At 38.8% G+C, this 24,850-nt stretch overlaps 1 protein-coding gene across 2 annotated transcripts in view; it reads left to right on the plus strand.

Moving 5' to 3' along the window:
* ramp1 (receptor activity modifying protein 1) overlaps nt 1–24,850 on the plus strand; it is a 57,647-nt gene that overhangs the window by 10,886 nt on the left and 21,911 nt on the right. Inside the window, exon 2 of one of the 2 annotated variants that reach the window (XM_079358203.1) lies at nt 23,878–24,013. In XM_079358203.1, the coding sequence (XP_079214329.1) occupies nt 23,878–24,013 (136 nt within the window). Of the gene's footprint in view, nt 1–23,874; nt 24,014–24,850 lie in introns of both variants that reach the window. The other variant, XM_079358202.1, reaches the window with a different exon arrangement.

Below are 24,850 nucleotides of genomic sequence, written 5' to 3' on the forward strand. Positions count from 1 at the left end.
TGGTAAATATAGAAGTTTATTGTCACCTCAGGTTATTGACATTGTGGTGCATGAATTATCACAGCAGTGCATCAGGGTGAATCCAAATACATCTCCACACCCTGAAGCTGTTTCGGTTTGTGCTGATCTGATTGATTAGACTGAGACAGTCAAAGACTCCTTCTATGACACCTTCTGGACTTACAGTATATTCATGCTTTAAGTAGTTGTGGTTCTTCCTGTCCTGTTTTAGGCTTGGATATGATACTGTTTTGTTCCTAGGGTAATATTGTCTCCAATATATTGGCTTTATCTGAATACATTCCTCATCCTGGCTACAGTGACAACATAATGTTGCGTTAACTGCATCTTCAGTGGCGTGCAGCGGCATGCAGTCGCAAGGGCAGTAAATTGATCCACTATCAATCCTCAAACTACAGTTATAAAAATATTTGGATATACTTTATAGACGGAGAAGCTAAGTGGCTTAATAATGTTCTGTGAATGCACGAGCATGCTGCATTTATTGGATATTCTACAATATCGAGGACATTTAAATTGGTGTGTTGAGGAATTTTCTGAGAGCTTTAGGTGCTTACGCAGCCTAAAATGTATCTTATACTTTAACATACCTATACAGTGATATAGATTACAATTTCTCTATGCTGTATTGCAGTGGATGAGAAAGGTTTAAAATGCATGTCGAGGAGGAAGCTGGAAAGAGCCTGTTCAGTCGATCTTGCTCTGGTTTTTCTGTTTTGAATAATAATGATAATACCATTATAGCCTTATCTTAAGTGGAAAGCCTCTCTCTTTAGTCAATATATAATAGCTACCAATCTTAATGTCGGTTTTCTATGAATATCTCATTAAAAAAAATCTGTATACAGCTTGAGTTACACACTGAGAGCCCGCTGTATTTAGTGTCGTCAGCGTTTTATTTAATTTTTCCTCTCCACGCTGCTTGTGATGCACAACTTAACGATTTACTGGAAGGGGATTTAGTGTGAAATTGAGTGAGGCAGTGCAGAAAATCCTAAATTGGAGCAAATGAAAGTAAGTGGTTTTTATACGTTGACTTTTAAATTAGAAAGAGTAACTGATGTTAATATCCCCGTCATGGACTCAGATCCTCGTAAGATGCAGAAAAAGCTCTTTTCAGATCATCTAGTGTTTGGAAAATGTTGATTTTACACTGTACTTGAGTACTGTAGCTGTTAATGAGTCTCATTGGGCTCTGTCACACCAATTAGAAAGGGCAGAACAAGTCAACTCGAGTACATTTTTATTGTGTGAATGTTTAAACCATGATAGATCTGAACCCTATTTTCGTCAACTCACTGCATCCTTCCTTATACCATGAGAGCAGCTTCATCTCCCCGCTGTGGCCGTTAGTAAATCTGGACAAATAGCTCGCCGCTCCACGCTGATCACCGGATTTAACGGCTCATATGTCTGTGACGGCCCTGCATCATATATCACTTTGACCTCAGGTAACAACATTCCCATCACAAGCCTTTTACTACTCTGGCTACACTGCCTGTGTAATATTGAGCTCATATGGAAATTATGAGACAAATAAAAGCACTTATCCTCTCCTTCCACCTCTCTCTGTCAAACTGATCATGTGGAAATATGAGCTGTGGCTAAATTTAAATCACTTAATGTCATGAAAGTCATAGTTTGTCTGTCTTTCTTTCATCTCTATCTCTCTCTCCTTTTGTCTCACCTATACTCTCATTTTTCTAATTAGCCATTAAAAAAGATGGAATCTGCCCCGAGCTCTTCATCGTTTTCAAGGCCCTCCTTTCACATGTTTCACAGCTGGTCATGACTGGTGTGTACTGTTTGAGTTGTGTGTGAGTTTGTTTATGCTTGTGCGTTAAATGTGTGTGCACTTGCAGAGCAGTAACCCAGTTTTCACTGTCACGCCTCAGCAGCTAATGAGCTGCGTCGAGGCACTGCTAAGCATGTGTGCAGGTTTATGTGTATTGTTCTGTGTGTGTGTGTGTGTGTGTGTGTGTGTGTGTGTGTGTGTGTGTGTGTGTGTGTGTGTGTGTGTGTGTGTGTGTGTGTGTGTGTGTGTGTGTGTGTGTGTGTGTGTGTGTGTGTGTGTGCGTGTGTGTGCGTGTGCATGTATAATTATGTGTGTGTGAGACATGTGTATCACAGAGTAGCCATTAGCAATTATGCAGGCGCCGCAGAGCCAACACACATTTCAGCACCTTGGTGTCGGAAGCGCCATATCACGCCACAAGCACACATTTTCATATGCTGTCAAACTTGGCACCCAATCTCAGACAATAGGAGGCAGTGTCACAAATGGAACACACTAAGAAAGTAGAGCACACACTCTCCCATTCCTGATGTGTGAATCCAGTCACGGGAAGTGTTATGTCATTCCATGCATGCTCTCCCATATCATAGCTTTGCCCCTGAGCAAGACACCCAATGCTAAGCTGATGTCAAGCATCAACATCCAAGTATGTGTTCATACAGCTCTGTCCAAGGAAGTAAACCTAGTGGTTCACAATTGAATGTTCTTACCTGAAGGGGAAAATGAGAACACTTATTTGGTCTGGTGCCAATCATGTTTCATATGCAGCCCATTTTCACACCCAAATTGGCAAATATTGCAACTTGTGTCCTGGTCTAAAGCATTTAAATATAAACTGTAGGTACCACTGTGTGTTTGGAGAACATGACACAAAGGTGTGAGGGCACTCACTCTTTCGGCTCCGTGATAGAGAATCAACTAACTGCAATCAGGTGTGTTCTTCTTCTTCTTCTTTTAGAGTTCCGGCAGGCTGTACACTGTGAAGTATAATGCTGCCCTCCACAGTCTAGGAGTCAATACTTATTTCATATCTTTTGATACAGGCCTGTAGCGTGCAAGAAATGAAGAATTGCGCCTCCATCAGGTGTGTGTCACACTGATTGGTTTTGATTCAGCCCAGGTGTGGGAAGCTTTTACATACCCTGAGTCTCCAGTGCTCTGTGTTGACTCATTATCTCACCTTTAGAGGTAGTGAGAGGTTGGCTGCGTGTTTTCTGAAGTTGTTGGGGGAGAGGGTGGTATATGTAAACACAAACCAGCCAAAGTTATTTTTGTGTATTATTTTCTATTGTCTGTCGCCCAGTGTATAACTTGGTGTGCTGGACAGTTTCATTTTGACTCCAGCCTTTTGTGTTATCACATGTCTTTCTGGCAGCCTTTCTCTTTTTGTTTCGTGTTTTCTGGGTCTCCTGGACAATTTTTATGTATTTTTTTGTCAGCTGCTTGGCAGTGGCGGTGGTTTAGTTCATTATTTTCGCTGCATGATTTAGTTAAGTAAGCCTGTCCAATCTATGGCCTACAATTTAGTAGGGCGATATACACCCCATGGGTCCACATTTGCGTCCCCCCCCCTCCCCCGACACATTAAAAAGCTTTTTGGTTAGTGCGAAACCAAAAGTAAATGCAGGTCAATAGAGAGAGAGAGAGAGAGAGAGAGAAGCATGTTGACTGAAACTATAACCATATGCTAAGTGGTGGAAGCTTTGTCTCAAGTGCGTTATAGTGCCATTTAACTTTATACATTATTAAAAATGTGGGATCCCTTTTCGACTCACGCTCCCAGTGTGGGCTGTGTTTTTTGCCTTGCTCTTCCCATAGCCCGTAAACAAGAAGACCCATCGGAAACTTGCGTACATTTTTCCAATGAAAATTTAAACGGATCATAAAATGTCATTGCCAACACTCAAGTGGAAGCAGACACTCACAAAAACCATCTAACCGTATGCACAAAGAAAATCACTGGAGTACGATTGAGTGGCTACACACATGATAAATGTTCCATGGTAAAAAAAAAAAGGCAGCTCCTATGCACACCTGTCTTCTTGAATGTGGTTTGAACACTTTGTACTCTTTATTCATTTGGTGTTAAATTGTTGGTTTAATACATGTTCATGTAGGTATTAATGTGGTGAGGCTTGACTTCTTAACAAACACGCTCCTGTAAAGTCATGCTGACTTGTGTTTTTTTTTTTTTTTTTAAGAGACAAAGGTCTCTTAAAAACGAGAACGTTTTTAATGCACAGCAGAAAGAGCGAAAGTTGAGAGGAGGGGTTTCCGAGGCTTCCGAGGAACTCTGCTGAGCTGGAATGGAGGTGACGGGGCGGAGGAGGGTCATAGGGATAACACTGAAATGACAAACTGACTTCAGAAGGGAGAGAACAGATTTATGAATTTTAGAGCAGGACGATTGGTGGAGAGAGGTTGTGGCAAAATCTGCTAAAAGACTCCCAGAAACAGTGGAGAGAGGGAATAGCTTAGTTGAATGAAGAAAATGTAATTAGTGTTTGAATCTTCTTGCTTGAACCTACGCTGAGCTCCATGTGTTTAAACCTTGCAAAAGCATTCTGCATTCTTATTCAAGAGATTAAATTGATTATTTGTTTTCAAACTGTTGTAATAGGCCTAAATAAGCTGGAAAATGTGGGCTGACAAAAAAATACTTAAATTACCTCCTGAAGCAAAATCAATGCCCTTTATATATGCATCATACACAAGATCAGATAAACGCAACACATTTAACACGGAGTGGAGTTTGAAGATTTGTCTGCCTCCGAGGGATCTTCTCTGATGTCTCCAGTTAAGACAAGTCGGAGTGGATTGCTCGAAGACCCATGAAGAATTACTCGTAGCTTTTATAGCGCTGCCTTATAAACGTTCTGGAAAGGAAACTGAATGAATATTCTATAAAGGTCTTCTGGTTTGTGTGTGAGCTGCCAAACTCTCTCCCCCACACACACACACACACACACACACACACACACACACACACACACACACACACACACACACACACACACACACACACACACACACACACACACACACACACACACACACACACACACACACACACACACACACACACACACACACACACACACACACACACACACACACACACACACACACAGTCAGTGCATATGGTGCTTCCTCGCTTGCAGCTACAGTCTGTACAGTCAATCATCTGCTGTTTGTGGTAAATAAACACATACTGTTCAAACAGTCCAGCAATCATATTCAAGCAAATAATGCTGTGAATCAAGTCACTTCACTTCTCCTGCTATAAATCACACATTGAAGGGAGGCTGCTGCCCGTTTTAATGTTCAGGTTCAATCTTTACTTTTGTGATCTGGCTTTTTTTCCAGACATTTTAATATAAATTTACTCTCAAGACCTTCTCTTCAACAGTGTTTCTACACTCTAATTTGACAAAGTGAAATTTATTCTCAAAGAATTGACATGATTAATTCATGTTTCATTTGTTTCATTCTTATTGTTGTTTCTTAGTGATTTCTTTTTTTATTTTCTCTTTTGTGTTTCTTGAAAAAGTTTACTTTTCAGTGATTCTTGTTTTATTTCATAGTTTTTTCGTAGCGTATCAGGTGAAGTGCTTCTTTCTGCCTGTGTGTCTCCCTCAAGTTTAGATTGCCCTGATTGTCTTCACCTTTGTCATTAGTCTCACCTGTGCCTCATTACCCCTGTGTCTATCTGGTCTTTTAGTTTTCCTACCCTTCTGTGTCAGTTCTTACAAACTTCTTACAGAGAAGAAATTATTTTTCAGTTGAAGGTTCAGGTCTCTTTGTTTGTCCCTATGTGTAGATTTGTGTTTTTTAGCCAACAAGAGGCTGACTCTAATTATGACACACAATTAGAAAACAAATGTAGCAAGAGACAACATGTCAGAGAAAAGGAAATGAATTAAAAAAAAACATAATAGAGACACCAGTACGAGGACACAGAGCTTTCACTCACTGCCTGTCGCTGCGTACACATGTGCCATGGGTTGGATTTTTGACGCTTCAGTGCAGCTTCTTGTTTTTTTGTTGTTGTTGGTACCAATCTCTTACAATGAACAGATAAAAGCATATGTTGACGGACACATTGAATGTGTAGAATGACTAAAGCAAACAGAACTTCAAATAATTTAATCATTGCATTAGTCTTCAACTGGAAGCTTTGTATGAACAGATTTCAGGCTTCATTTAAACATCTGATGACATTTTGAAGTTAGTGATGTCCAGAGCAAGGGTTGAAAAGCCACATACACGCTCAGAATAGGAAAGCAGGAGCAACGTCATATGTTGAATATGAAATTTAGTTGCACTGGGAAGAGAGCAGGGTTCAGTTCTTGCCATGTGTATGACAGCCACTTACTTGAGCTATTATGCATTATGCAGACAAGTCCTGCACTTTGCAAGCACACAGAAGCCATAGCATCATGTTCAAGTAAACCTCTTTTTCTAATCTTTATCTCACAATGTTCAATGAAGTGACCCATGCTAATGCCTGTAACACTTCCCAATTTTTTTCCTCTTCCCCCATCAGTTTCACCATCTCCCTTTGTTCTTCCTCCATTTTGCTTAAGTAGTGCATTTGGAAAAATAACAAATGTTATTTCTTCATCCAAATTATCGTTAATACCTTGCAGACCCACAAGTCATTTCTTTGTCTCTCTCATCCGATTTGTCTTTTCTTGGCTGAAAATTTGGCTCAGCAAAATGTGCAGAAGAAACGACAGATCTCAGCTGCTTTTGGCAACCACTGTGACCTTTTGCTGGCTCACAAATGCTGCTGGCATGGTCGCAAAACTGGCTTAGGATTTCTTCTGTTGGGATTACTAAAAAAGAGGGAGAACAGCATTATAGTGTTTTTCATTTTACATATTGGAATTTGAGTAAAGATTTATAGTTACTAAATAAGAGACTAAAATGTGAAGATTTAGATCATAAATTTGTTAAATGTATACAACATCTAAAAGCTAATATCTTATGATGCTTAGACCTAAATCATGTTGGAATTTGACCCCACACAACCTCTTTCCTCTTGTCTGGGTCGCTGATGTGTTCACAGTTGCATGGACAAAACAACAAGAGGCAGAGGATTTATGCCTCTATTTGGTTTAAGGGCAGAAACAGGAGAAGAGAGAACTCAGCTGAGAGCTTTGTGTTTCTCTCGCGTCGACTCGTATGGTTTACTGCCTCTGAAGGCAACTAAAGCTCACAGCAGGGAGGTTATACTACCATCAATCAAAAGGTCAAAACACGATATTCTACAAGTTTGTTCCAATTTGTAATGTAGCGCAATTAATGGAGAAATTTAATCAAATAAGCTTTTCCATGTAATTCATTCATGTAAATAATACTTTCTTTGATGTGCTGTATCTTTGTTTTGCTTAAGATACTGGAGGATTTGACTAATACCTGAAGACTTTAGAACCACATCATGATTTATATCGACCATTTGTGCTGCAGCCTGTAGAAACAAGTTGAATGGAGAATGGGATGTTAGATGATGGCCGGGAGATGACACCCAGATTTAAAATTGAGTGTTGACTAAATTTCATAGATAATACCCCTCTGGCAAAAAAAAAAAAAAAGATTAAAAACAATTTAGTAACGTGGCTGTTGGGATCACACACTGTTTTACGAGCATTAACAATCAGATGGACTGTGAGAAATTCAATTTAGAATGGCAGGCAAATCGAGGTAAAATTAAAGTACAAACAGCAGCAGCTCTTTACTTTGTCTCGTACTGTGGGCCACTTAACAAGTCCTCCACTGCAGTGTTTGGGTACAGTGCTTTGGTTTTGGCAGTGCTGTGATATGACTCAGACAAACATCAGCCCCCCCAAAAACTAACTCTCACCCAAAACATTTCTAATCAGCCCATGAACTGAACATGGCTGCTTTCCATCAGCCAGTCTAAACTCTGTAATCTCTAAACCAACACTGATACAGATTACAGCCAGCAGCCCACAAACAAAGAAAAGTAACTGAGGTATGCTTATTGATCTCCGGGAAGTTTATGATTGTTTTGATCCCTGGTTTTTCTTATTTTTAATTTTTAATCGACACTGCTGCATAGTGTGCACCAGTTGTTATGGTTGTGCATTACTTTAGGTACTGTAAAATCTGAACTGATCCATGTTAGAAACCGACCTGAGGGAATCAATCTGCTGAGGCATTTATCGGCAAAAAAAGAACTGAACTGGTCGATGTGATTTTTTTTATTATTATTTATGGTATGAATCGGTTCACTAAGGATTTGCTTCATTTGTCATGGTTTTGTCTTGTTCATGTTGTATATCAGAGTTTAGGTCTCTTATATTGATTTAGCTCTCAATTTCCCTAGTGTCGCTTGTTTCCCAGTGTTAATGTTTCCTAGATTGATTTTTTTTTTGTTGTTGTCTTAGTTTGTAATTTCTGATCTTGGTGTTTACCTTGTGTGTTTCCAGTTTTATTTCGGCACTCTGCGTTTGTTCATGATTGACTTTGTACTTGTCCATAGTGTTTCTGGGCTCGTGTTCATCTCACTGCCTCTGTCTGATTGCTCTGATTGTATGCACCTGTGTAACTAGTCTCACCTGTGTTTATCAACCCTGTGTCTTTTTAAGTCTTTGTTTCTTTCCCTCTGTGTCAGTTCATTGTCTCTTGTCAGTGTGTGTGTGTCATGACCTGGCTCAGGAGGCCACAATAAAGGATGGGAGACGTACAAGATTATGGTGTAAATAATGTATAAAGCAAAAATAAAACAGATTATACTAAATTTGTGTAAATCCTTGTTTTCAAATGAAGACCAAAGTCTCAAACAAAACGGCAGATAGGGAGAGTGTGGAATGACGGGAGGTTAAGTAACTTCAGCACACCGGGCTCAGGTGTGCTAAGTTACTCCAATTAGTGTTCCACCCACCTTCAAGACAATCGCTACACAAGAAAACATCCCGTGCTGACCCTATACTGGGGCATCACAGTAGTGACTTCATGTTTCACATTTGGAATTTGTTTTTGACTATCAAGTTCTTCTTTAATCCTTTTTCTGTATTAAATTAAATAGTTTTTGTTTGTACTGCCATTGGTTGCAGTTCCCTGTTTCCATCCGTGACACACTGTGTTCACTGTATTCTCGCAGGACTTACAGTTTGACCTTTGAGTTCTCCCAAGAAAAAAACTTTGGAGCTCCTCATAGTACCATCTGGTTTTGTCATGTAGAGCACAGTAGTTCGTCTTGTCAGCCTACAGTAACATTGATACAGTTGTGAAGTTCTGAACCACAGCCGACACAAAATGTGGGTTAGCTGATGTGCTTTGGACTCTTTAGACTTGCCTCAGTCTCCAGCATATTTTACTCTTTCATACATCTTTGTTGTATTAGTGTTTCTGTAATTCACAAACCACGACCATTTATGAAGAATCTTCCACCACCGATCTTCCACGACATGCATTATTGGAGACCTCTCCAATAATGCATGTCACTAGGAACCTGTTTGTGCTTGTGTGTATTTCGGCCTGTTCAGTGTGTTCATGTTTAAAAAACAACATTTCCCATGTGCGATTAATGAATTATTGTTATTATAAAAAAACAAGAACAGAAACCAAAATATCCTTGGCAGCTTTTAGTTATTTTAAGTAGAAACCAAAATCCTCTGACAGCACCCTGACAGTGGTTGGCCAGGAAGCTCATTTCTTTTTTTGGTCTCTCTCCCTCTAAATTTACCTGACAGCACTGTAGCCTTCTCCTCACCTTGCCCGACCAGCCCTCTACTCACTCTAATCAGACATGCTCCGACACACACTCTGCTGATGTGTGACTGCTCGTAACAGCCAGTCAAACTAGTTGAATACCTGTATTTTGAGCCCAGTATTATTTTATCTTTGTCTTGTCCTGTTTGTTGTCAATGTCTCACAGTCACTACCATTGACATGCACACGCGTGCACACAAACCTAATGTACGAACCATGTCATGCACAAACCTGGGGAATTACCAAAGTACTTGTTTCAATGCAAAGTGGAAGATTTCTTGTTTTAACAGTCTACGTAACTTTACATTTGGTAAGATGTAAAGATGTTTGCTGTATCTGGAAGAACCTGTTGAGTTCTCAGCAGCTCAAACAGTTATGAGAAACTTTAAACTGGAAAATGCACAATATTCAATCCTTAACTTCATGAAGAGTCCCCTGTGTGAATCTGGGCTCTCTTCTATCGATTTACAGGCCACACAGAGGACTTGGCTTGCCTCTAAAGGTGGATCAAGGATATTAAAATGATCATTTTACTGATCAGTTGTTACATTGATTTGGGCTATGAGTGACCTGTCAGTGACATGTTGTTACTCATCGACAGCAGATTACATGCAGTTAATTTATAAAGCTAACAAGGGAGTCGGATAATGTTGAATTTCACATCACAGATATGTGGCAGAAGGTTGAGTTCTTTCTCGGTTATATAATCAGGCTCTTGTTGGGACCGCAGTCTAATCTAAAATTTGATTAAATTAGGATGAACTGATTAAGTTACCTCCAACAGTAACTAGGGGCAGGTGTCTAGATAAAACATTTATTATCCATTGAAGCTGTCACAGTCAACAGGCAGAAACACTCATGAGTTCCTGTCAGACTTTAGCTGTTTAGAAAATCACTTTTATGCCTGTTCGAATATAACCTCATAGAAGATCTTCTATTATTCCGTGTGTGTCATAGTTCACGCATTCAGTATGACCAGCTGTGTTTGCTCAGTTTGTACATGTTTTAAACTTTCTCAGGTTGCATCTGTTTTTCTTTTTCCCCACTGAAAACTGCACAGGTTTCATCCTTAAATATGAAGCCATTTCAGGTCAATAAAAAAGGGGCACATGTGCTAAAAACCACAGGGAGCCTTTTAGACGTCTTGGCTGTTTTTCTTCTTATCAACACATTTAATGCCGCAGCAGTGGCTGGTGCATTCACTGTACTGTATATGTGAGGGGGTTTTTTATAACCCTTGAAATCCACTTGCATCCAAATGTTTGCTCTTGCTTGGAGTCATATCAAATCTGAACAAAAATGACTTTTTTAAGATAAAATAACAAGTTTGGCATGTCCATCTGATTCATTTTGATCCTGTTATTGTTCAGAGAGTGGCGTGTCGTACTTTCAGAAGTTTGATGGATCAGTCTCAAACCTTCACAGGCAAAATGTTGGACCCTCACAAACCAAAACCTGGTCTTTGAAAGATTGTTCCAGCCCATTATTGAAAAGCACATTTCCATCTTTGGTGTTCTAATGAGGGTTTGTTGTGATGGTCACAGCTGAATGGAAAATGACTAAAATGTCTAAAATATTTCAAGGCGTGTAGAAAACTGTGTACCGTTTCATGTATAAATGGTAAGGAGAAATATACCATGTGTTTGTGTATAAAACAGCCGTGGTGTTACAGCTCATCCTATTGTCTTTTTTTACGTTAATTGTATGCTGTTACCAGAGAGACCGGGTCAGGGCAGACCTATCTGTGCTGAAAGCCTCGCTCACCATAATGATAAGGTGCTGATGGATGGGACTCAACTTGACAATGACAGATGTTAAAGGCACACACACAAATGTCATCTCTTGAGTAAATGTCACAGTGTACAGTGTGTTTTTGTGCATGTGCGTGGACAGGGATGTGTAGTGTGTGTGTGTGTGTGTGTTGTGTTGTGTTGTGTGTCAGGGCAGTCTTGGTTTGCTTCTCTTGCATTGAGCAATAAAAGTGAGCTGTTTGTTAAAGGTCAATAAACAGGTCGGTTTCAGTTCTTGTTTGACCAATTAACAAGTTACAGTTACAAACGTGTGTCTGTCCGCATGCTTCAATGAGTTTCATTTATTAATGAGATGGCATGGAGTGTCTATTTACACAGTTTGGAGTTTTGTAGTTTCAAACGATTTAGGTTTGCTGTAAATAAATGAACTGATCCCAAGTGTAAAGAGCAAGTTATGGATTTGGGGCGAGATTTCACAGCTTCAGTGACTCTATTGCTAAGTGCTGTTCACAGTTTAAAATCATTAAAACTATTTTTGGGTTGCAGGGGTAAAAGAAAGCCAACAGTCTGGACGTATGATGAATCCAGAAAAGAGAACTTTAGATTCACAGAGTGCCAAGTATGCAGTTGTAGACTCGATTTCAGAGAGCACATTAACAGTGGCTTGATTACATGTCTTGGGTGTATCAGATGAGGCTTCAGTTACTGACTTTAAGTCTTATGTTGTAAAGGTGTAAGTGCATCTGTCTCTTAAGAGTTAGACCTAGTCAGCTTCTCTGTTTTAGCTTGGCCTCTACAGGTCTATCTTTCTGAGCCCTGAGAATGCTCTTCAGGTATTTAGTTTCAGGCTGCTTTATACCAAGACATGCAGCCTTAAAGGCAACACCCAGGGCGGGAAATGTTCCAATAAGGCACTTTCCTGCTAAATCCTCCCACTGCTTCTCCTGCTCTTACTCATCTTTCATAACTGCAGGAAACCCTAATGACTGAATCCGTATTTTTATAGATTCAGATCTTTACACGTCTACAGGGACATCCTGCTGTACAGAGAGATTTGTCAAAGCAATTACCCTGCAGCAGTCTCTCTCTCGCGCGTGCACATTCTTTCTGCAGTCTTTATTAAATACAAAATCCATTATAAATGCAATCAACGTAGATTTGCATCTGGATAGCTTAAAGTCCCAAGAGCCTAATCTCTATGATAAAAATCTCATTTATTTCAGATCATACTGAAATAAGGGGAACTATGCAATCATTGATCATCGTGCCTTATTGCCTGATCTTTAACAGGGAATAACATATTGCTTGATAAGTCCAGCAGTGTGGAATAATTCAACTAAGATTAAAAAAGATTCAGTAGGATAGGTCAATTCATTATTGGAAATAAACAAAATTTAGTTTTAGCACTTTTCAAACTATTGATGCAGAGCTCTAAGCCTACAGACTGAAGCGTCTTCATTCATTTTTTTCTAATCATGTCCCCACCACAGTGATCTATTGCTCCATATAAATCTGGCTGCAGGGAGAGGTTTAATCTCATTAGGTGGGATGATAATCAACACATTGTGTTATTATTCAAGGGATTCTAGGTCTGTTTATTTCTCCTTTGTTTCTCCTGATTGTTCCTTTGTTTCATATCAATGTACTTGAAAACGGCAAGAATGACCCAACAATTCAGAAATGCGTCAGAATATTTGCTTTATATGTTTTTATTGTAGAAGGAAATTCCAGCTCTCAGTATAAGATACACAACATAGAGATGAATAAAGACAAACGAGTTCATACTGGAACTGAATGTGTGAAGTTGCTCAACTTTATAATGCAACATTACAGTAAGACTTTCTCAGCAACGTTTCCTAGAAATAATTAATTTCACGTCAGACTGCTAGACTGAAACCAGGGAAAAAAACATCATGTCTAACTCTGTTATAATCAGTCAATCTTTATTTGCATCACTCCAATTCATAACATTGGATACGCTATATACTTTACAAAAAAAGGGCTCAAATACTTTAGTCATTGTTATATTATATTCAAAGACCCAACAATAATCCGACATTTAGCAAAGTTACAGCGACAAGGAAAAAGTTCTTTTAAGAGGCAAAAACCTGGATCAGAAACATACAAATGATTAACAGCCATCAGCAGAAACTATTTAGAAAAATGAATAGAAAGAGATGCAAAAAGAAGAATAGGGACAACCATGAATAATTTACAGCTACAATGTCAGTAACAATGGTAAAGTCATACAAACAAAGTTGCGCTGAAAGTTGCTGATTGACATTTTCGTTTTTAAGGATCCAGCTCGCTGTGGGCCACCCTGTCTCTCTGACATCTCTCCATTACTGCATGTCCATAGGATCCTGTTTGTGCATGTGTGTGTTTCAGTCTGCTGTATGTGTGTGTGGCATGTCTCAATAACTGTAAGATTAATAAAGTATACCTTCTTCTTCTATAAATATAAGGTTGCAAATAACTATACCGTATTTTATCTGGTTTTATAACTTCCCTTTTATTGAGCCATGTTAATCTCAACGGCCATCTGTAAACATAGATCCTTAATACAGAATTTTGGTTTTAAATATTTTTATAAAATAAATTCCGAAACGTTTATCTCACCATTTCTTCAAATATATATTAAGACACCATCAAAGAGTTGTGGTAAAGAGGTTCCATTAATTCTCAAATGTAATTTAAACCTCGATATCTGTGGGCTAATTGACAGAAGAGTTACACAACTAGGTAGCACATTACAGGAAGCAGGCTGTTCGCCATGGTTAAATTCTTGCTGCTTATTCAGAACAAAGTATGATTAAAAAAAGGTTTGAGGTCATTAAGCCTCTTTAGGCTAAACATCAACCATTTGTATTCCGCCAAAATAAAAGGCAAAGCTTGAAAAACTGGAAATGTCTGCTAATGTCATTAGAAAGATACTCCACTCACTTTTTCTGTCTGTGTTTGTGGGTCTCCTCCTCACATCCTGAGCCCAACCAGGTCACTCCAGGCTTTATTCAGATTCAGTAGTTGTGCTGCCACCTTCAAGAGGCAGTGACACATTGCAGTGAAGTGTGTCTTGGGCTTTACTAACAACACTCAGAGTACCTGGAGGGCAGAGTGGCTTGCTAAGCTTCATAGCTGTCTCAAGTTGCTGTGTACGAGATAGAGGCTCGTGTGTGTTTGTGTGTTTTGGTTGCAATAAAGTTAGACAAGCACTGAGCCATCAAGGGGATAAAGTGTTCATTTCAGCTTTCTGTGAGGTAAATCTCTCCTCCATCTCTTTCTCTTTTTAATTATGTGAATACTCCCACCCCCTGGGTCTGTCTGATGCGTGAATGCTTGCGGGGTAAAGAGTTTGAGTGACAATGCCAGAGGTAAAACTGTACGATGATGCAATGACAGTAGCTACTGGTATTCCTGTTTTCTAATCAGATCTAAACAGACTAAAAATAATACTAACATGAATTTGTCCCTTTTTAAAGGAAGGATGTGCGACACCTTACAAATACAGCAGAAATCTAACATTTTCTCTCTGAGTCATGACTGGCTACAGTGAGTAAGAAACTGGAGTCCTGCTGGCTGTGTTGTTATTCTCTATAGTGCCAATGCACTTCAGCATTTTCAGCTCTTTAGTTTTAAGTGAAAGAGAGCCCTCGACAACAGCTGGTTTTTGTCGCTGCATGTTCAGCACTCCCAGTTAAAAATAGTTCAACTTTTAGTACACTGCCCGGCTTATCAACTCCAACTGCCACTTACTGACCAATCAAATCAATAAGGGGCGAGACTCCACATGTCCATTTTTCCAAAAACATAGTTACATGTAAGACTGAAGGCCTCAGCACCCAGATTCCTTAGTTAGTTTTACTCTTTTGAGCTATTAATTTCAAGGGGGACAGCTTGTGCTAATGGCAGGTCAAATTTGGTCCCATATTTTTGTCTTTATAAAATGTACTTCAATGAAACAATTATTAATCATACAGATCAATGTAAAAAAGAGTTAACATTTAAAAGAAAGAGAAGCGTAAGTGCAGTGTGACAACTTCCGTAACCTAACAAGATAAGATGTGATGAGAAGTGCTTTAAAATTGACATTGCAAACAGCGCAAAATGAAAAATGATGTCGAGTACACATAAACTGAGACTTTGTAAATTGGTATTGTGGTTCGGCTACTATTATCCAAAGTAAAAGTATATTTATATTGAGTCAACGTTATCCAGAATTCTACAAAGGCCTTTATTTGGAATCCATTTAAAATATGCCCACTTAATGAAATATGTAGTATCAATGCTGTTAGAATCTATCTAATTTGGAGGCAAAGAAATAAACTCTTTTAAGGGATACAGAGACGTGGATTCTTTGTTTTCCAAACTTTAGTCACCAAGACCAAAACTTTCAGACATTTTCTTTAAGCACACGTTCAGACTTTTGGATGTGCAATTCTCCAAAGTGCTTTTCTTTAGATAGCTTGAACTGCAGGCAGATTGCAAGGCATTTTTGCAAGGAGTAGTGGAGGGAGAAAAAGAGAGGCTTCTTAAAAGGACAATCATTCTGAGTGAACAGGCCACAAGTGAAGAATCCCCATTTTTCCATGGAGATACAAAGGTGCATCACATTTGCTGAACTGAGAGACCAGAAAGAACTCTGTGAAAGAACAAAAGCAAAAGAAAATATATTACTAGAGAGAATATCTTGTCCCTATCAGAGAAAGAAGCAAGAGAGATCAAACAAGGTCAATGATAAAGTGCTGAGGGAATAAGTGTTATGTCCATGTCAATTTGATACATTGGTGTCTTTTAATAAGGATGGAAACCCAAATTAACTTTTAAGAGTTTTTTTTAGGATATAACATTTTTACAATGGATTTGAGTTTCAGTCATTTTATTATGAGTGTAATGACAAATACAAGTATAAAAACATCTTTGTTACCATACTTCATTAAAGGCAGGGTTAGTCATGTTCTTCAGATTTATTTTTTAAGATTTTAGTTGAAATTTTCGTTAGGTCCTGACAGATGTTAGTAACTCATGTGGTCTGAAAAAGGAACAAAGAGTCTGCCACAAGGTACCAATCTGATAAACCAATCAGGCCTCCCTGTCTGCCTGCTCGTACCCTTTCGTGTGCACGAGCCCACACTCAAAGCGCACCATTGATGACAGAGTGTATACTGTTGTTTGAGTTTACTAACCGCTGTTATGCCAGAGGTCTCCAAACAAATAATTTAAAGACAGATTGGGGCAACAATTTCAAGAGCCTTCCACTTTAAAAGTTGTACTGTTACAGTCGACTAACCTTTTCTTTAAATTGTATTTCCCCCATATTTTTTTATTCTAGAAACATATACTACCAAGGTTGTAAGGCTTTAAAATAAGAAAAACATGTTGTTTTTTATTTCACAGGGACAGTGCATATTAATAAATATGCCACTTAGCCAAAAAGCTTGTTTCCATCTGTAGCCCCTGGCCAGGTTTGAGAAGTTGCTCCCTAAGAAGCATACTTAATAAAACAAGAGAAGAGTAGTAGAGTAAATGCATTAATTATGGTGCAAGCAACACCTTATGATGAAACATGCAAAAAACAAACATGAAACATGCAGCACAAAATAATCTTTAAATCACACTAAACATTTGGTAAGCACAGCCTGTGATATACTGCCCTAGACCAGACACCAATATGTCATTTTTAAAATCATGAAGAAATCTTATCTGAAGCAGAGACAGAACCAAGAGAGGAGGACAGATAAAGATGTTTTTTTCCTTGAGTTTGCCTGCATGCCGTCTCATCTGCAAAGCAGAGGCAACTCCATGTGAGCAAGAGGCTTCAAGATATGCAGCAGGGCACAAAAAGGAAGACAGGGAAGAACCAGTTGCTCAACTGTAATGCTCGTATAAAATGATTGCAAATTGCTTATATAGGCAGGAGCTGTTCACAAAGAATGCAACTGTGACATCTTTCAGTGCATGAAATGAGAACACTGTCTGCTTTCCTGCCGCACCAAGTGGAAAGTGAAATTACCCAAAAGTGCATAAAAGATTTTCTCAAACTTTCTGAGTATGAACATCAAATAGAAGTTTGTATTTGAGGAAGTGTAATGTGTGGGTTTTTTAAAAAATGCACAAGACTTGTGTAACTTGACAGAAGCTGAATTGAGCAGTCAAAGAGGTGGGAAGAGAAAAACACAACTCTCTTTTTCATATACATCCTGAATTTAGATGATTCATTAATAAATAAAGGAGTTTAAAAGTTAAAGAAGTAGGTGTGTTGATGTTAGAGTGTGTGACAGCATGGTGATGGTCCAAAATAAATCTGTTCTGGGGCCAGAGATGAAGATTTCCTCCTCTGTGAGACATCAGTGAGAAAATGATGACCGTGTGTGAGAGAGAGAGAACAGCAGCGGAGTAGGATGATGGTTCATTGGAACATCAGATCTGGCTGCCTAATTAGTTGTAGCCTTTGACAGAAAACATCTGCCTTCCTCATGCAGGTTTGGCACTTGCAAACTGGAGGGAGTAATAGCCTGCAATGTGTGAACAGTGTCAGGGGGTTGGATCGTTGATGACTGAACAGATTGTCACTGCTCTGAGACTTCAACTGTCTGTCCCCTGCGTGTCTGATGCAGGTGCTACAAACCAAACACACATCGCTTTTATTTTTAATGGGTTGTCAATATTTAGAGCATTTACAACTAATGGTAGATTTTTTTATTTTTGTTTATTTCTTAGCTACATACATACGTCATATATCTCAGCTGTGGCCATAAGTTTAAGCTATTATGATGACCCTGTATAAGTATGTCAGATATCTGGACAATGAAAACAGAGCAAGAAATACGTCAGGCCCAAAATAGATTCAAAACAAGCCAAAAGTTTTACAATTTATTTCATTTTGATGGTAAATAATGTATTAGGGGAGAAGTTTTAAGGGTAGCACATTTCTTGCAGTATGCTTAAGCTAATTTACTACTGTTTAAGCTTCATAAGCTTAAGTGTGTGAATGTGTAGATGTGACATGCAGTGTAAAAGTGCTATTAGTAGACAGAAGACTACAAAAGTGCGATAAAAGCTCAAGTCCATTTACCATTCTGTCAAAGTTTACTTATATATATTTTTTCTCCTTTTTACTCTGATGTAGTTTAAGTGTCCGAGTCCTCCTGTCAAAAATATTTCTAGCCAGGGCTCATAGAGGACGTTGATGACAGAAGTCCTTTGCTGGGCCAAATAAAACATTGAAGTAAAGTATAACAAATATTTGTAACATATTTGAAGTCAGATTTTGGTTAAAAGCACTCACTATAGATTAAACCATTTATTTCCAATCTTATGCTTGGTCCTGATAGCTTCGATCTACACATGCTCCCTTGGTTAGCAGAGCAGCATTCTGTGGTGTTAGAGGGTGCAGGATGCGAACCCAGTTCAAATGCAATGTAATGCTTAACAGTGTACAGTAGCAGGGATGAGTGAACAGGAAGTTGGATTTAAACTGTTTTGTTGAGTCTGTTGGGCTGTGATCGTGAGATACAACAAATCAATCGGCCTGCTTAACTGAATGCGGCGTGACTTCCTTCTCCTGCATGAACTAATGAAACGCTTCGAGCTATTAATTGACAGACACATTCTGCTGTCACCACCTAGCCTTGCAAGTTTTAACTTTAAATCAAGTCTCCCTTTTACACCTCAATGCTTCAAATGAATCCCTCAGACCTATAGTGCTGATTGTGATCTGTCCCCTCGGACTCAACAGCTCCTGGCACAGGAGCTCAGGCTCTGACAGAGACCAGAGAAATCTGAAGGAGGATTTGAGCGATTGTGTTTTTAAGGAATCACAGTGGAACTGTAATCCTAAGCGTAAGGAGTGTGTTACAGTTGTTGGGAATTTGAAGTAAGAAGTGCTTATTATCTGATCAACACTTTCTTGTGCGCATGCTGCTGTTATACATAAAGTATTTAGCTAATTGACGTTTCATGTAGGTTATTATATCACATTTTTAATCTTGTTAGAGGTGTTGGAGTTCCTTGCACAGAAGCTGTGTGATATATTCAGCAAGTAAATTAGAACTAAAGGAATTATAAGCGATTTTTGATATAGATATATGTAAAATATTTCACCATCCTCTTTTGTAAACCTTTAGTCCTTGTTTCCTCCCGCTAAAGCCGGGACTAAAACATGTTTTGAAATGCCCCCAATCTGCTTCATCAAGTCATCATAAAGCGGTGGTATGAAAGTAGCATTTCTCTTGTTTATGCCACCAACTTCTGCTGCTGTGCATGTTCTTAAGCAATGCTGCCAAAAAAACACTGCAAGAGAAAACCAACTCTTAATTAAAATGCATTGCCCACGACAGTTAACAGATGCATTTCTATTCATTCTATTCATTTTAATTGCTGTTGGTCATGTCTGGATGTCTGGATTAAATCTACTCATTTCCATAACAGAGGAAGAAATTAACTTTGAAATTATTCAAAACTTTTTTAATTTAACTGTAATCTAAGGCAGATCAGCTCTGTAAATTGTCATGATTTTGATCTGAAATTCCGTGCTTTATGTTAAGTTTCAATTTTATATTTCATTTTGTCATTTAATTCATTATAAACAAAACTGCGAAACAAATTGTGCAAGTTCAGGGAGTTCCTCAGCTGTCATGAGAGAAGAATGAAAATCTCAGTACAAAGGTGTAAAATGTTTTGTTAAAAAAAAAAACTGAGCCAACACTAAACTCAATGTATATTTATAGACAATTATTTCTTCAATTCAACAATGTAAATGACCTCGGCCCTTTACTGCATGTCACCCCCTTACTCATCACCACCAGTTGTCTCCCTACTCTTTATTATAATCTAATTAAATCCTTATAGTTCACATTGTAATATGGATTTGGGGAGAACGTTTACTACAAATCTCCATAGAATTGTGTCCCTCCAGAAACAGCAATGGCAACCTGATAAGAGCAGTTTCTTCTGCTTGATTGTTTCAGAGGAAATTTCTGAAACAACATTTAACTGCTATCCATTAACTACTCATTATGCATGAATTTATGGTTTATCAGAGTTACTTGTCAGTTATAAAATATGCTGAAATAAATGTGAAAGTCCCCAGTTGTTGACTATGGCTAGTTAATGTGGGAGTTTTTGTGAGATTTCACTGTCGACTGGAAGGTGTCTGGAGTCACATCTGTTTAGATCTAAGCCAGTATCTGCACACAAACACAGATCTCCCTGCACACAGAAAATACAAACACATAGAAGCTGCTTCTTTCCTTCATCTTTCCTCTGACATATTGTTTTTTTTTCCTGCCATAATAAATAAATGAAAAGAGTCCACACACAGAAATGCTCTGAGAAATGAAATGCTTCTTTGCATCTCCCTGCCTTGCTCTAGGGCTATTGTAGTCAGCTTACAAACACTTTTGATGGCAAGTAATAATGTAATAATGTAATTGACTAAATTGACTAACAGCCTGTTTGTGTTTTCTGAAGTACGTTTAGCTCACGGGCCAAGTCAAGTTAAGTCAAGTTCATATAACCCATTGTGATAAACTCTAAAGTTGACCCTTGGGTGTAGCTCCCGAACACAAAATAAAACCAGTTGAAAAAAATCAGACCCTGTGTGAGGCTGTTAGAGATGCACCAATTGGACATAAGGTGTAATGTTTAAAATTTAAAACATATATGCCAATGACATCATATTCTTCAACGAGTATGATGTAAGAATTAAAACAAAACAAATCTGTAAGATATGCATTATGTAAAATGATTCAGAAATATGTTCAATTGTAAGTAATCTCTGAAGTCAGTGTGAGAGGAGGGGTCTTACTTAGATGTTCATGAGCATTTGATTAAATCCAACTTCAATAATAAATCTCTTAGAACTTGTTTTTCTGTTATGTGAAGTTAAAGAGTCAAAACACTGAATGTAGCATCCTCTGCCTTCAGTGTGTGAATGTGTAACTTAGTCTAAAAGAGCTTTGAGTGTTCAGAGTTTTCCTTATCTTAGTCGTGTTTGCCTTCATAATTTACCATCGTGAATCACAACATTTCTTAAAGATGGGGTTCATTGAGGATAAGGTTTAGGGACACATCTCAGACAGCACATGGTCCCAGAGTTAATGTCAGATTAAAAGGTGTCTGCGCTGCATTCTTTTTAGTTTTAGCTGCTGGTCGATAAAAAGGGAAAAAAAGGGAAAATTATGACCTTTCCTCCGGTCTGGTATTGATTTGACGAGAAGAAAAATGTTTAAGCCGTAAGACAAAATGAGTCATGCGAAGGGGTAAAAGAACAATCCATCACTGATGGTTTGGAATACGTCATTATAACTTTTTATAAAGTCACAGGAGGAAAGATAAGATACTATTTTATTCCATCTAACTTCAGTAACATAACTGTGCAGTCTTTACACTATCAGAGTCCACAAATATCTACTGCTATAAACGAACGGAACTGTTATGTTTGGGTTTGGAGAAAACCTCATGGAAAGCCTCTGGCTCTGACGCTTCTGTCCTCCCGTGTCTTGCTCTGGCAGCCCATATTTATTAAAAACAATCCGATAAGACTACTGGAGAGGTATAGAGTAAATATTAAGACTGTAAAACACTGTCTAATAACACTGCACTCAATAAGGAAACTTCCAGTTGAAAGACTTTATCTACCCTTGTTCAACGTAAAAAATGCACAATACCTTAATTTTCCAAAATGATTTGAATCTCGGATTTAATCAATTCAATTCAATTAAAAAAACTTAATTGTCTTCGGGGGGCAATTCAACAGCTCACAGAGCATTAAATGAATGATGAAACAAGAAATTCATCTTCCAAAGAAAGGTTGACGCCGGTAGCCTATTGGTTGATGCTTGTGCCCCATGTGGCTAGTCCTCGTCAGCCCAGGTGTGAATCCCACCCTGTGGCTTCTTTCCAACATGTCATTCCCCACTCTCTCTCTCTCTCTCCCTGATATCAGACTCTAATGACCGTACCATCTCTAATTATGGTAAAATCTCTATAAATAACCTGTTTGTGACAAGGCAAATACTAACAAATGGTTAATTTTGTCATAATGGATTTCAAGTAAAATAAGCATTAACCTGGTGAGCTCATAGCCACATCAGTGAATACAACCTTTAGTCACTCTCCAGTGTTTTTCTACACATTGATGCCTTGATTATACAGTGCAGGGACTGTTGCTGTTGTGTAACTATTGCCTTGTGCTCCTCCGGCTTTCTGACAGCCAACATGCAAGCAACGGATCTAAAATTAGCCAAGTTCAGTTTACCAACTCATGTGGAATGGTTTCATTGGTACAATATGCAGAGCTGTCCGGTTGAAGATCAGAAAACTGAGGATGTCATCCTGGTGAAAGACGCCAAAGATCAGATAATGCCATTTCAACCAGGAGAGACTTAATTGAGAATGAACAATTATTTATTAACAATGAAATGTGCAACCATTTAGAATGACGTGCAAAGTCTTTGGGTGGAGTAGACTCCATCGTAATGTACTCAGAGGGTAGGGTACTGGTGGTGGTGGAGAGGAATAGGTGCTGTGATGAGGAGTGGGTTGCAGAGCCTGAACCTGGACTCTCCTGAGCAGGATGGGGACTGGGTCGGAGGAAGGTTGCAGCGGTTGCACTGAAACAGTAGAAAGACTGTGGATGAGAGCATTTAGCATTCAGCAGCAGCAGGGTGATTGATTGAGAGAGTTCAAGACTGGATAATTACTGAAATGACATACGCCCATAGTCAGCTGATTACCGGAGCAGGCGATAGAGGGGAGTAGGGGCAATGTTTTAAGGTTGAATGAATATGTGAAGGAATACCAGCCTTCTTGCTTGAACTTCCACCCAGCTCCATATTAAGTGTTTGAAGTCAAACAAAAACAACCTGTTATAACATTTAATTTGAACAGCACAAAGTCAGACAGAAATTCTTGACAAGAAATTGAATCTGCTCTAAAATAAACAACCTCTCCCTCGGCGTCTGGTCTTAAAAACACGCAGCCTTGATATCAGAGCTCTGCAGATAATCCTTTTCATCCACTCTGCTCACGGCATGACTCAGATCTCTTGTAGGGATGTCAACCATTTATTTAGATCTTTTTTAACCTTCAATATCTACATTTTTTCCACCACGGTAAAAAATGAAGAGATTGATTTGATAAATTGTAAATGGACTTGAGCTTGTATAGCTCAATTTTTCTTTTCTGTCTAAAGCGCTTTTACCTTCCTACTGAAGGTCACACTTGCACATTCAAAAACTCCTATGGGGCTGCAATAAAAAGTGTTCATTAATTGCTTATTCGTTCATACACATGTGGCTGCAGGAGCTGGGGATCAAAACCTCAAACCTCCGGTTGAGAGATGACCACCTCTACCAAGTGGTGAAACGTCTTTTTACAATAAGAGGCAGCAACATTTAAGGTCAAAGTGGCTTTAAAATGCAGGTGCTTTCCTGTTCTTTCACCCCATCATAGCCTTTGACTAGACCATAGATAGCAACACACACACCAAGCTCATTCATACATGTTATACAAACAGAAATAAATGTGTTGCTAATCTACACTTCTCTTTCCTCTCCCTTCTTTCAGCAGTGTCTCAGTGTGTGTCAGTACTGAGCTGCGGACCCCACTATGAATATGCCATCGAGGAGTTCTGTCTGGCAAAATTCAAACTGGACATGCAGGAGCTGGACCAGATACACTGGTGCAGCTGGGAGGACACAGTCGAGTGAGTTGGGTGAAAGTTAGATCTCTGTGTAATTTAGTTGTCTCGTACATGTCTTGTCTCCAAACAGTTAATAACCCTCTCTCTCTCTTTCACACCTGAAAAAGAGCTCAACCAGCAACCTTGATTGCAAAAAGTATTTCCTAGCAGCTGGAGGTCCGCAGCTATTTCCTACCAATGTTGCCGTTGTTCATAGTGATAGGAGGAGGAAGACACATAAACAGGCTCCTGTTGTCATAGTGCTTTCAAATGTTGCCTGACAGTGTGCAAATTTGCAATCAGGAAAGAAAGCCCTGAAGAGGAGGAATCAGAACTTGGTTGTGCTCTCACTGTGCAGAGTGAATGCATTTATTGAAATGAATATCAAATGTGCCAGAAATCATCTGTCATTGATCCTTATACACCACACAGCTAACTTTGCGTGATTGAACTGAATAACGGCCCAGTCTAAAAAATCTTGTGACTCAGAAATTGGGTAAAAAAAATATCACAATTTGTTTGGCCAATTTAAACACAGGCACACCTCAATCTGCTTAATGAGAGGTGCTGATGAAGTTATCTCTTGGCAAACTATCGCGCAAAACTGAGTTGCTCGACATTTTGAGTAAAAAGTGGCAGCAAAGCAACGTGAAAGCTGTTCTATCAAATCATGGTAGAAGTGAAACATTAGCATTCAAATACTACAACTCTGTGATTTCATGGCAGTTTGTCGTTTTCTGCAAATATATGCCTAAATGAGAATATGTTGTCTGGAAGCTTGCTCTAAAACAAACGTTTAACTTGTAGAACCAGAATTATTTTTTTTTTTTTTTTGCAGAGGTATCTTTTTTTTCCAAAGCT

This window comes from Symphodus melops (assembly GCF_947650265.1).
Source record: "Symphodus melops genome assembly, chromosome: 12".
NCBI lineage: Eukaryota > Metazoa > Chordata > Actinopteri > Labriformes > Labridae > Symphodus > Symphodus melops.